General features: G+C 36.1%; 1 protein-coding gene across 1 annotated transcript in view; it reads right to left on the bottom strand.

Annotated features, from left to right (window-relative positions):
- Window positions 1-13,352, bottom strand: part of KPNA1 (karyopherin subunit alpha 1) — a 73,313-nt gene that overhangs the window by 6,504 nt on the left and 53,457 nt on the right. The window contains exons 6-12 of the mRNA XM_068546631.1: window positions 12,041-12,172; window positions 10,923-11,011; window positions 10,476-10,575; window positions 9,767-9,930; window positions 8,215-8,293; window positions 4,431-4,556; window positions 2,645-2,772 (exon numbers count right to left, since the gene is read on the bottom strand). Coding sequence (XP_068402732.1) covers window positions 2,645-2,772; window positions 4,431-4,556; window positions 8,215-8,293; window positions 9,767-9,930; window positions 10,476-10,575; window positions 10,923-11,011; window positions 12,041-12,172 — 818 coding nt within the window. The remainder of the gene's footprint in view (window positions 1-2,644; window positions 2,773-4,430; window positions 4,557-8,214; window positions 8,294-9,766; window positions 9,931-10,475; window positions 10,576-10,922; window positions 11,012-12,040; window positions 12,173-13,352) is intronic.

The following is a 13,352-nucleotide window of genomic DNA, read 5'->3' as shown; positions in this document are numbered from 1 at the left end:
CAAGAGAGGCCACCGCAATGAGAAGCCCACACACCACAACAAAGAGTAGCCCCGGCTCGCCCCAACTAGAGAAAGCCCGCACGCAGCAACAAAGACCCAACACAGCCAAAAATAAATTTAAATAAATAAATAAAGCCATTTCTCTCAAACAGGATCTTGCTTCTTCTGCGTCCTAATTTTTATCAACAGCACCACCTTTTTCTCCGATCATCTTTGGCTCTTTCCTTTCCTTTGCAATCTGTAACCTGCCACCAAGTCCTACAGATGGTTCTTTCCCATATCTAGACCCATACCTCATGCTACAACACTTTTTTTTTTTGCCACGCCTAGCAGCATGCGGGATCTTAGTTGCCCGACCAGGAATCAAACCCGTGCCCTCTGCAGTGGAAGCATGGAGTCTTAACTACTGGACCACCAGGGAAGTCCCTACAGCTATTATCTTAATTCTGGCCATCACAGTATACTAAACTACTGCAATGGCATCTTAATTGCTCTCTTTCCTCTCCTCAAAACACTATCTTCTTGGGACTTCTCTGCTGTTCCAGTGGCTAAGACTCCACGCTCCCAATGCAGGGGGCCAGGGTTCGATCCCTGATTAGGGAACTAGATCCCACATGCTGCAACTAAAGATCCCACATGCCACAACTAAAAGATCCCACACGCAGCAACAAAGATCCTGCATGCCGCAATTAAGACCCGACGCAGCCAAATTTAAAAAACAAACAAAAAACCACTATCTTCTTCATATCACTCTCAATGTTAAAGACACTCCAGAGTCTTCCCAATACCCAAGATTAAGGCCTTCATCCCAGTTTTCAAAGTCCCTCAATTACTTAATTCCTCATCCCTGCAAAAGAATAACCTGTAGCAAGATTGATTTGCCTCTTCCAATAACATTTACTGTGCATACTCCCTCATGCTATTCTCTCTCCTCCAAAATTGCCAAATCTCTACCCAAATGTCAAGTTTCATCTCTTTCATGAAACTTTAACTCCAGGTAACATTCTTTATCCTTCATTTTTAAGAACCATAGTATGTATTAGCATTTGATTATATTTAACCTAAAATTATGAATACTTCCTAAGTTATTCTAACTGGTTCTTGCATCTAAATCTTGTCTTCTCAACAATAAGCAGAAGCCCCACAGATGTCTTTTATCAGTAATAAAGACAGCTTATTTTCTATAATTTGGACTGTAATAGTTTTATAATAATCTTTCAAGATAACTCTTTACCCGGTTAAGAAAAAACTGCTAGGAGACTGATAATTAACTCCCATTATTATAAATAGCTATGCTGAATAGTAAAAAGGGATAGTAGGAATTCCATTCCTCTCTAACAGAGCAAAATACCCCTGAATACTTTCTGATGAAAGATACCATAGTATTTTAAAATGTCTTTAAAATATGTACATGTACAGTTTCACCATTTCAATTAAGAAAACATATTTGGTATAAAATATAGTGACAATAATTATAAATCTGAATTTGAACATGAGACAACTATCAACTGTTCTAATAACTTCTATATTACTTCATATTACTGCCATCTGGTGGTGGCATACTTAAAAATCATAGTACCCCAGACTGGAACTTTGGAGGTTAAAAAAGACCCAATCCCATACAAATATGCTCTGAAGACCACTTGAAGTCCTCCTTGGCTAACCTATCCATGATGAACTTTACCGAAATAGCTACTGCATGTGTTAATCTATTTAAGTTGTATTATTTCAGGTACATACTTATATTCTGTAATCTTATTTTCTGATCAATTTCTGAAATCTTAGGACTACTTTACCTTCTCATGTTGAAATTTCCAACAGAGCACTAAAAAATCAGCATTGGTTGAGCACCTACATTTAACCCACAAAGCGACAACATCAGAAGTAGCTATGTTTCCCCCATACTACTACATATATAGAAGGGGTTAATGCTTTAACACTCATTGGTAACCATCTTCTCCTCATTTGAATTCCCCAAAGAATGTTAACGCAGGCTAAGAGTCTAGGTTCCATTCTTCTTTTTTTTTCTATCTGAAATACTGTATATATCCATAATTAACCATCTGATTATATGATGTTCCTTTGAGGAATTGATTCCCATCCGTATTTATGCCTACTCAAGCCATTAAGATTATAAGTTGCTGCCCTAGGGGCCATTTAAGTCTCAAGCTAATACACAGACCTCTCCCTTTACTGAATAACATAGTCCTTTAGGAGACCTGCCTCTACTGAATTTGGCACTTTATTTTAAGGCATATCAATACATCTCTTTCAAGTCTGTCCAATTCTACTATTAACACATCTAAACTAGAAATAGCAAGAGTTAGCTATTAAAGTTAGACTCTAAGAATTCTACAAGTAACCTTCTAGACTACCCAAGATGTTTTTTGATCAAGCAGCTTGAGAGTAGGCTCAAACCACCCCTATAAGTATTTCGATCGCCTCAAACCTCAACTATGCGTTCCTTCTCACATCCCAGAGTTATCTTCAGCAATAGAATGGGAGCAATATAAGGAATCAAATATACGCTTGAGTCTAATTATGAAACTGAGAACAATCTTCCAAGAGGCTAGAGTTGAGCATTCTTAATTGGGAGACAGTAATTTTCCTTCAATTTACAAGACACTACTTGGCTACTACTTACTTGATCTGTTCAGCTGATCCTCCAGAAGTTGCATTTGTGATGGCCCAAGCTGCTTCTTTCCTTGTCCGAAACTCAGCAGTTTGTAATATACTAATGAGGGCTGGGAAAATGTTGGCATCTATCACAGTCTGGAATGAAAAAATTAAATGGAAAGGGAAATTACAAGAGTTGTAAAACTGTTCATGACACTAATTATAACTTTTCAGCTAGCTTCACTAATGACACCCTTCCCCTGTTAAAAATAAACTGGAAGGAGTTAACTCCTCATTATCCCTAACCTTTTGGCTACACTTAGTATCACTAACAACATCCTCCCTGGAGTTTGTGACCTTGTAATCTCCTAGTTTTCTACCTGGGTTCTTTTCTCTTTTATTGTTCTCTCTTGTTCCACTCACCATAACAAATTATAAAAGTTCAATTTTCTTTCTTTTCCTCTGCCATTCTCATTTCTCTCATAGCATCCACTCTCACGTGTGTGCTCTACCTCTCCAGTCCACATTTCTCACTGGGGCCCCAGCCCAAGGTGGCTGACAGCTTACTTAACATCTGCTAACCACCTTAAACATATTGTCTGCTCTTTGTATCAGGTCTCCTTTCAAACCTCTCTCATTTACAAAGGCTGTTTTTATATTTATTTATTTATTCATTCTAAATTCAATCAGTCACCAAGTCTCCTTTACATTCTCAATTCAGAATGTCCTAAGTCCATCTTTTCCTTTCCTTTAGCACTGCCACCATTCTATTCCAAGCCACCACCTCCCACACAGATTACCAGAATAGCCTTTAGTTAGACAGAGTACTTTGACTCAATCACTCTCATATACTACAGCAGTCTTCCTCAAATTGCTTTCTTCATGTTTCTCCTTAGCTCAAGAACCTAAAATGGGTTCATATCATTTCATTTATCAAAAAACTGAGGAATTCTATATGAGAGCCTGGTGGTAGCAGACAATAAAGTACAGCTGAAATCACCCTGATGCATGCTATAAAATGCCACAGTTATCAATCTCAGTCCCTGACAGCCTCCTGGGGATGACTAACCATGCTTTCGTGGTCAAGAACTCTTTCTATTACACCACTGAAGAAAGTCAGTAAAATTTAGTGGAAAGGTGCTTCATCTTGGTCCTGTCATTAACTAGAGGTATCCTTGAGCAAATCATTTTATTTCTCTGAGCCTCAGTTTCATCTTTAATTGAGAATGTTGGGTTAGATGACCTCTATGATTCCACTCAGCTCAAAGTCCCATACGTCTATGGTGTATCTTTTCCAACTCATTATTCCAGCCTTTCTCATGGCCTATTCTGAACCATTTGGCCCATGGCTTAGCCTTTCACTTGGATTACTCTCCCACTAATACAAGGACAAAAGTAAAGGGCAGATAACCATTTAGAGAAAACTGGGTCCCCAAAGAGTCATGAAAAATTGAAGCAATCCAACACATGGGTCCACTAGAAAAGAAATATTTTGTTTGGCAAGAGTAAAGCCAATCTGTTTAGCATAAAGTCCATCAAAACATTTTGAAAATACAAGATACTATTTCTCAGATCTTGACAAATCATCAAATATTAAAGGCAAAGAGAAAAAACCAAGGCCTAAGTGTAAGTTTCAAAAGATTTAACCTCTATAATGTTGGATAAAAAAAGTAAGAAGTACACTAAATAAGACAACATTGGAAATTAGTGTTCTCCAGTGCAATAATGAAAAATTATACATACTTTAAAGGCTGACTGAAAAAAAACCTTAACTAATAAAAATAGAGAAAAAAAGACAGGTGCTATGAGATTACCTGGATCTGTGCCCTATTTCCAGCTGTGATGTTAGATATTGTCCAACATGCTTCCTTTTTGATAGACTCCTTTGGGCTACTCAGCAAATGCAATAAACTCTGCAGAGCTGAGCAATTCAAAATTACCTAAAGAAAAAAGTTTGAAAATTTTACTTATTGTATTAATCCAAACTGAAGTAAACCTTTAACTCAAAGACTTTATTTTCGGAAAATACAGACAAAGAAATAACATCTCTCCTTGAAATTTTAGAAATAACTTTATCAAAGCAGTTTCATTATATACACTCACAACTGCTAAACATACTTAAATATGGCACAATATGCCTTATTCACTTTCCTATGCCTACAGCATATTAAAATGTCTTTTGGGTAAATGTATCAAGTGGCCAGAAATTCATAAGTGGTCTCAGATTTTTAAGTCTTCTGATAATTCTCTACCTGGAAGTCAAGGAATCAATACATGCTTAGTTAAGTATACCAGGTGCTTTATAGGATACAAAGATTAAAAGTATATGCCCCCAGCTATCAAACAGCTTACAAAGGTGAGGAAGATAAGACAAATATACATGAACAAGGAGATCTACTCTACCAGAAACTAAAATCATAAAGTTATAACGATTAAAATAATATGTGACAGGCTCAAGATCAATCACTGAACAAAAGAATAGGATATCTAGTCTAGAAATAAATACAAGTATTTATAAAGAATTAATAAGTATGTAATGATATTAATCCTTTCTTCCTCCAATGACTGGTAGTCTTATTTAATAGATGGTACTAGAATAAGGGGCAACTAGGTGAAAATTTTTAAAAAATCAATTCTTAACCCCAAACAGTTAGTAAAATAAATCTGCAACCTATTTAAAGAGTAAATATAAAAAAGAAACCATAAAGCAGAAGAAAATATTAGTTAATAGCTGGTTTGGGGACAGTGAAGGACTTTTCAAGCATAAAAACAATAGAAGAAATTATAGGGGAAAACTTAAAATTTCACCAAATGGAAATTTCTGCATGTCAAAAACTCATATGAAAATTAAAACGCACACCACACAATGTGAAGAAGTAGTTGCAACGGAAAAAAGCATTGCTGTCTTTAATATGTAAATTGGTAAGAGAAACTACATTTTTAATAGAAAATTACCTCACAAAGTAACAAAAGAAGTGCAAATTAAAATGAAGCCAATTTTTGCCTATTAAATTAACTCAAAAAATAACAAAACTTGTGGTTTAACAGGTACAGTCTTTCCAAATAACAGTGTGAAAGACATCACAAAGCATTTTTAAATGCCAAAGATGTGGTGGGGAAGATAAGCATGTCAGAAGTTAAAGAATACCTGGGGAGGAGTAGTAAGGGAAAAAACACTTCACGGGAGGGGGTGGGGAGGAAACACCTTGAAACACAGACAGGATTTCATAAGCAAAGAAGAGGGAGGACACAGCAGACAGAAGGGTTAGAAATGAAAAAATGCTGAAATGGTTCTTTATCTCACAGGCATTAAAGAAGCTCATTGTTTCTAGGAGGAAAATAATGTGAACAGAGTTATTTTAGGAAAGATTAAGCTGTTATTAGGAAGAATACACTGAGAGGGGTAAATGCCTGGGAGAGCAGGAGGATGAATAAGATAGGTACAGCAACAACCCCTGCATGTGAGAAAACAGGGCCCAAACTAAGGTAATCAGATGTGGATCTAGAAGCACTAAGAATCAGTAAGACCTGCTGACTTGCTATACAAAGTGTGAGAGATGGAGACACCAAATATGACTGCAAAGTTTCAAGACTGGGTGAACAGTTGTACCATTAACTGAAATGGGAAAAACCAAGACGAGAAGGCGAGACAGGTACTGGAGACATGGGACTGGAACTTGAGAGAGGTTGGAACTAGATGTATAGGTTCAGAACTTCATTTATTCAGTAAATATTTTTTGAGTCTCTATACATTGTGCCAGGGACTATTGTAGAAGCAACAAAAATGAACAAGAATGACACAGTTCCACCTCTACAAGCTTACAATCTAGTAGACAGTTACATTACAGTGTGGTAAGTGCTATGATGGATGAAACAAAACAAGGAGCACCTAATTTAAGAGTCAGCTTCTCGGAGAAAATGTTAATAGCAAGACTTGAAGAATGAAAAGGCATTAGTGGCAGAGTGAGGATTTGTGTGAGGGGCTGGTCAGAACAGGGACGGGGATGGAAGCATATGTTCCATGCAGAGGGAAGCAAGCCATGGGTTAAATCTCAGAACTGAGTGTGGTCATAGCTAATACAGCGGAACAAACATGGCAAAAGCACAGAGCATGGCATGGGAGGGGGTAGATAGAAACTTTTTCTGAATAGCAAATATACCAATATGGTTTTAAAATTCAGAAAATAAAAAGGACTATACAGTTAAAAGCCTTCTTTCCATTCCTATACCCCAGCTACCTGGTTCTCCACAGAGACAACCAATGTTATTAGTGTCCTGTGTATGCTTCCTGAGAAATTTTATGCAAATACAATCAAAAACATACATTGTTTTCTTCTCCTCTCCTCCCTGCCCATTTTTTACACAAATAGTAATATATCCTACATACTATTCTGCCCCTTGTTTTTCTTTTTAAACAACAGAACCTAGAAACCTTTCCATATTGCCTATTAGCTTCTTCATTCTGTTGCACAGCATTTCATTATACAGGTGCCAGATTTTAAAGGATCTTAAACACTGTCCAAGGACAATAGGGGGCCATAAAAAGATTTTAAGAGAATGACACGATCAAATCTGCATTTTACAAGCATCCTTCTAGTGATATGGGAATGGTACAAGAAATGTCTGAACTAAGCACTGCAAGGAATGAGTAGAAATGGCAATCATTAGTGACTGATGAGAAAGGTGGCAGAAAGGGAATAATCAAACTAATGTCCAGGTTTTTGGCTTGGGTAACTGTTGGGGCCATTCACTGAGACAGGAACATAAATAAGCAGAGGTCCAGATACACCAGGAAAAATAATGAGTTCCCTTGTGGACAGAATAAATTTAAAGTTAAATATTAAGTGTTAGAAGACACCTGAGAACAAATTCAGTCTCCTAATTTTAGAGATTAGGAAAGTGAAGATGTTAAATGTCTTGCTGAAAGTCAGAGCTGGCTAAGAAAGCGCTAAGGCTAAAACTAATCCCCTCCAGGGGATAATCCCATAAACAGAAAAGAACAGGTAAAGGAACTTGCTAAGGAGAAATAAATGGTCAATGAGGCAGAAGACCCAAAATACTTCAACACCACAGAAGCCTAGGAAGATAATTTTAAAGATGATGCCAATGCATCTGAGAGATCAAGAAGAAAAATGGCTAGAACAAACCACTGTGAGTGATGTATCTTGATATAAAATTTGAATGGAATAGAAGGTGACATTAAGAACTAGGAGGGAAGATACTTCTCACATAGGAAACTTACCGTGTACAAAAAGGAGGAAGCCATCAGGGAAGATAAGATGAAGAAGACAGAAAGGATGCTCCTAGAGGCTTCTAATGCTCACAAGAACCCCTTCAAGTAGAAGTAGTGGGAAATAAACCGAACCAAAAGGATAAGTTACACCATAGGGGAACCCAAAATTGCCACAAAGCAATAGGTCAAGACAGAGATAGTGAAGGTATTGAAAGTAGCTGCCAAAGCCAACACTTTTAACAAACATTAATGAAACAAGGTATCATTTCTCCCCATGGAGTTAAATACTGTAACAGAAACATAATCATGAGGGGTCAATCTGCTATTTCTGAAAGAAAAAAGAAATAGTTACCATTTATTCATACCTGTGTCTGAATATCATCGCCTGTGACAATGTTTCCCACAGCTCGCAAAGCAGGAGAAACCACTTTATAATCATTATGCCTGCAACCATAAAAAGAAGCATCATATCCAACAGTTCTATCTTTAATCTCTTTTCCTTAGGGCTGAAACCCAAAAGAAATTAATATGTGATCGGTCCTTGGAGCAGAAAGGTACCTATGGTGGTTATTAAAGGAACCCTATCATAATGAGGAAATGTTTTTGGTGTCCCAAGAAAGGCTGTCTTTCCTTTTGTTTAGTATTTTTGGATAAAAACTACAAATCTGTTCTAATAACCCTTCCCAGGTATTCAATCACCTGGAGTCCAAGTTTTCCCTCTCATTCATTAATGCAGGTTTCATTTCCTCTTTACTTGGTCTCTATGGTTGCTGAGATAATGGAAAGAGATAGTAACATTTATACAGCACTTTTAAGTTTTACAAATCACTTAATTTTCACAGGAATAAAAATATATCAACAGTTGAGCTAACTTGAAAATGAAAGCCAGGCTTCATACTTCAAATAGTAGACTCTTTCTACTAAACCTCAGCTGACTTACTGGTCTGAAAAACCCCTCCACAAATCTTTTATATATCTGAAGACAGATATTAAGTCTTGATTTCAGGCTAAATAATATCCTTTAACTTTCCTTAAATATCTTATTTTCTCTCCCCTTTAATGAGATTGATCACTCTTCTCAAAACTATGCCAGTTTCTCCACATTTAAGATCCGATGACTAAAAAGAAATGGTTAAAATATTTAGTAATCTAGAGACTAAAGAGTACAAAAGGTTACTCTCCCAGATTCTGAATGACGTACTTCTGAGTCCTCCAGCATTATATTGCTTTTAATTCATAACAGCATCATGCCGCTGATCTGTACCCAGTCTATAACCCCAGAGTTTTATATTCTATATATTATACTATCTAATTCATTCCACATGTCATCTTTGGGGCAATGTTTCCTTGCATCTACTTTGTACTTACTCCAATAAATTTCACATGGCTTGTAATTATACTGTTTCCCCATTATGTTATCACTCTAATTTTTTTCTCCGATATTATTTTCTAAAAATTTGATTAATACAGTCTCAAATTATTTATGCCATCAGTAAATCTTCCACTTCATAAATGAAAGGCATCACAAAGAGATATAGCAAAATAAAATTCAAAGTCTGACACCAGTCTAGGTTAAGCTCTAAATGAGACAAAAAGATGAAGAAATGACTGTTTTTAGTGGCAGTGTGCCTTCTGCTATCCAGTGGTTGGTCTCAGGTCATTAACCATGAGCTAGAATTACACAGATCAAAGTTTTCCAAATGTTTCTGCTAAAGGGCTGCTTACAGCAGAAGAGTGAGAGGTTCTTTATAACCCTCAAAACAATCAAACAAACAGATGTGACATGAGTATAAAAAAGTAACAAAAGACAGTAGCCTAAAGCACAATAAATCAGTATAATGCATTAATATTTGAGTATCAGCAACTAGAAAACTAATATGAGAGACAAAAGAACAGACACAGTTTAAGATATCTTACATCAGCAGCTCCACAAGTCTCCTACATACTCCTGCATCAATGACTGCTTGAATTTTATCATTGGGTCCATCTGATAGATATGAGAGGGCCCAGCAGGCATCAGCCAGTACATCAGTGTCACTGACAAACAGCAACCAGGAAAGCACATTCAGACAGGGGGAAACCTATAAAGGGAAGATGATATGATTATGAAATTCAACAGAATAAAAGCAAGAAATGAGGGGGGAAACTCCAGAGAGCAACCAGGCACACACCTGGTGACTTCCGGTGTGATTAATACTTCTGGAGATGGAGCAGTAAGTGGCCAAGTGACATTTCCATCTTTGGGAATGCTGTCAATAACCTTGCAGTTTACTTTGATGAGGTAGTCAGAGCCCAAGCAAAACAATTTCAAAGAGCAAAGTTTAATATATACCAATTCTCAGAGTGAGATTCCTTGTCAAAACACTCTTTGTGGATCAGAGAGGTAAAGGAATTCTCCTGTTAAAGCTAGGAAATTCTGCATTTTAGATACTTTGTTACAAACAAAAAATGCCATGTTTTAAGAGTAATTCAGAGCTTTTTAAAGGCAGTGAAAATTTATTCCAAATTCAAACAAAAAGACCTCTTTTTCTAGAAACAAATTATTCTCTTTCTATTCACATTAATATTGGTTCTTAGACTTTTAACTGTACTTTTTCTGCCAATTTCCCACAAGCATAATCCTTACCTTTGCAAATTCTGGAGGGGGACTTTTCCCTCTACAGAGATTAGACAAAGCCCATACTGCATTCCGGGTCATGGTCAGGCGATTTTGCTTTGAAAATAACCTATAAGCATAATGATGAAATGGTAAATGATATAATGGGCATTAATTCTCTGATGGCATAATACAAATATTTAACCACTTAATGCTATTGATAAACAGATGTCTTCAAACAGCTCTTCTCCACAACAATAAAGCTTAGTTAATTCTAACACAAGGAATTCAAAATTTTGGCACTTGAATAAGATAGGATGCCCAAGGAAATGATCTGAACAAGTTAGTAAGAAAACATCTGTAATGAAAAGTAACAGTAGGAAATCCAAAATGATTTCCAAAGATGCACTGCTTTCTGAGGAACTTCCCGTATTTTTATTACTCACAAAAAAAAGAAAAAAAGAAAAAGAAACTTACTGCAGCAGAGGCGGAAGAATATTGCAGTCTAAAACATAGTCCCTGCACATGGTACTATCTCCAGCAATGTTGCCAAGAGCCCAGACTGCCTGTGAAAGAATTATTCATTAATGACAGGCTGTAGAGTTTAATTTTCACATAATTCTTTCAAAAAAGATGCCAACATATCACAATAACTCTTTACAAAATTATACAGTAGTTAATCAACATATTATACATGGACATTAACTATTAAAACCCCTAAGTTCACTCAACAGGGAGTCAAATGAAATAGTTGTGGGATTGGTGGAAAAAGATCAATACTATTATATAAGTATACATGTGAATACTCATGGGAGTAAACTTATTAAAAGGAGGTACCAGTTCTTATACATATTCTTAATCTTAGGGGCCCCTCCCCTTAAGTAACATTCCATACAGCCCTTGGAACATAGCAGAGATCCAAATGGCTTACTCAGCTGATTACAAATGTATTTTAAGCTTGCTTACAAAAGAAAACAGTGAGCCAAGAATTTAAGAGCAATCAAAACGCAGAAAACTTTACTCAACTTTTGGGGGTGATGGATATATTAATTATCTTGACTGTAATGACAGTTTCATGGGTGTATACGTATGTCAAAACTTATCGTATTATATACACTTTAACCATATGCAGTTTACTGTAGGTTGATTATACCTCAATAAAGCTGTAGAAGAAAGTCATATTCATTTAGTAATGACTTATATTTATGAATTTGACAAACTTTGCAGTAATTAAAATTTCACGTTTTCTAAGTGATTTTCTGCACAAAAGTGGCAAAGACTTGCTACGTCAATCAACACTAGAGATTACTACAAGAAAAAACTCAGTAACTGCTTACATGGTCTAAAATGTATATCTATAGGACTTAAAGAATTTCAGGGTTGGAAGGGAAAAATGGTTTTATGTTTCTAGGAGAAATTCTGCCTATATTCACTATGAAATTTTCTATTTTGGTTAAGTTTAGATTTCTCGAACACTCCCTGTGATGAACCATGGATTGTCATATCCAAGCGGTAAAACTGAGACTCTGAATATAAGACTGAAGGGAAAAATTGTACTCTTTGACCTGCTTCTCTTTACTTGTTTCATTTTTTACCTGCTCCTGGACATCTTCAAACTCTGAGCTGAGCAACTCTATGAAGATAGGCACAGCTCCTGCCTGAATCACAATCCGGGTCTGAAGAGAATTTCCTGAAGCAATATTTGTCAGTACCCAAGCTGACTCAAACTATAAAGATAAAAATAATTTCATTATCTTATTAGAATTTAATAAGCTTGTTTACTTATAACAATAAGGTTTTCTGTGCATGAAGAAAAGAATCTGAGATCATTATTTACACATAATCTATCAGGTCAATACCATATTAATTTTAAATGAAGAATTCCTGAAGAAATAACCTTAGCCTAGAGGAATACTCAGGGTGTATAAAATTTCAGATCAAGACAGAGCTGACATGAGACCGTAAGAAGAATGAGGGAGTGCTTCATATACTGACATGGAATGATCTCCCAAGATATAAATGGAGGAAAAAGAAAAAAGAAAAACAATGTACATTAATATGGTACCATACTGTATTTTCCAAAAGGGTTAAGAAGGAATATATGCATTAATTTACTTACTGCACAGAATATCTCTTGAAGGAGCCACAATAAACTGTAAATACTTGTCACTTACATAGAGAGCTCGAGGTGAATGGGAAACAAGTATGGGAAGGATAGGCACTTACAGTAAAGCCTTTACGTACCTTTTGGCCTTAAACCATGTTTATTATCTAATAAAAATAAAATTAAATAATTTCTATAAAATGGGCAGAGCGAAATGGGGAAAGAATAAAACTGTAAAATGTGTAAAATATAGGCAGAGTGAAAAAGGCAGAAGACAATTTAAATGATAAGTAGTCCAAAAGGAGTTAACAGGCATACAACTAACAGAAATGGCAACTTCAGAGCATAAGAGCTTCCAATAAATTAGAAGTCTCCAAACCAAGGCACAGAGGTAACACTTCTTTAAAAAGAGCATTCTTAAAGGTTGATAAACTGGTAAACAGTACGAAGGAAATTATGGCCAACAAAAAATACAGCATGTTATTAATTCTACACATCTCTACAGTAACTTGACTCTTTAGCCTAATATGATGAAATCCAAGAATGACCTCTTAAAATCCAAGAATGAACTCTTATATTACCATTCTATTTAGAGTCCTTAATTAAACTTTAGTTTTGTTTCCTTCTCCTGTTCTGTCTTCTATTTAATATTCTTTAATGAAGCACATATTGCGGGGGGGAAATTCCGTGACGTGCCCCTTGAATGAGAAATCAATAAAAAGTCATCAAAAGATGGAGCTGTGACTTCTTGAAGCTTTTGGGTCAATTGAAAGGCAGTTGTCATATGGAAAACTAAATCATCA

The sequence above is a fragment of the Eschrichtius robustus genome, chromosome 6 (assembly GCF_028021215.1).
Source record: "Eschrichtius robustus isolate mEscRob2 chromosome 6, mEscRob2.pri, whole genome shotgun sequence".
Taxonomy (NCBI): domain Eukaryota; kingdom Metazoa; phylum Chordata; class Mammalia; order Artiodactyla; family Eschrichtiidae; genus Eschrichtius; species Eschrichtius robustus.
This window is presented reverse-complemented; position numbering and strand designations above follow the sequence as displayed.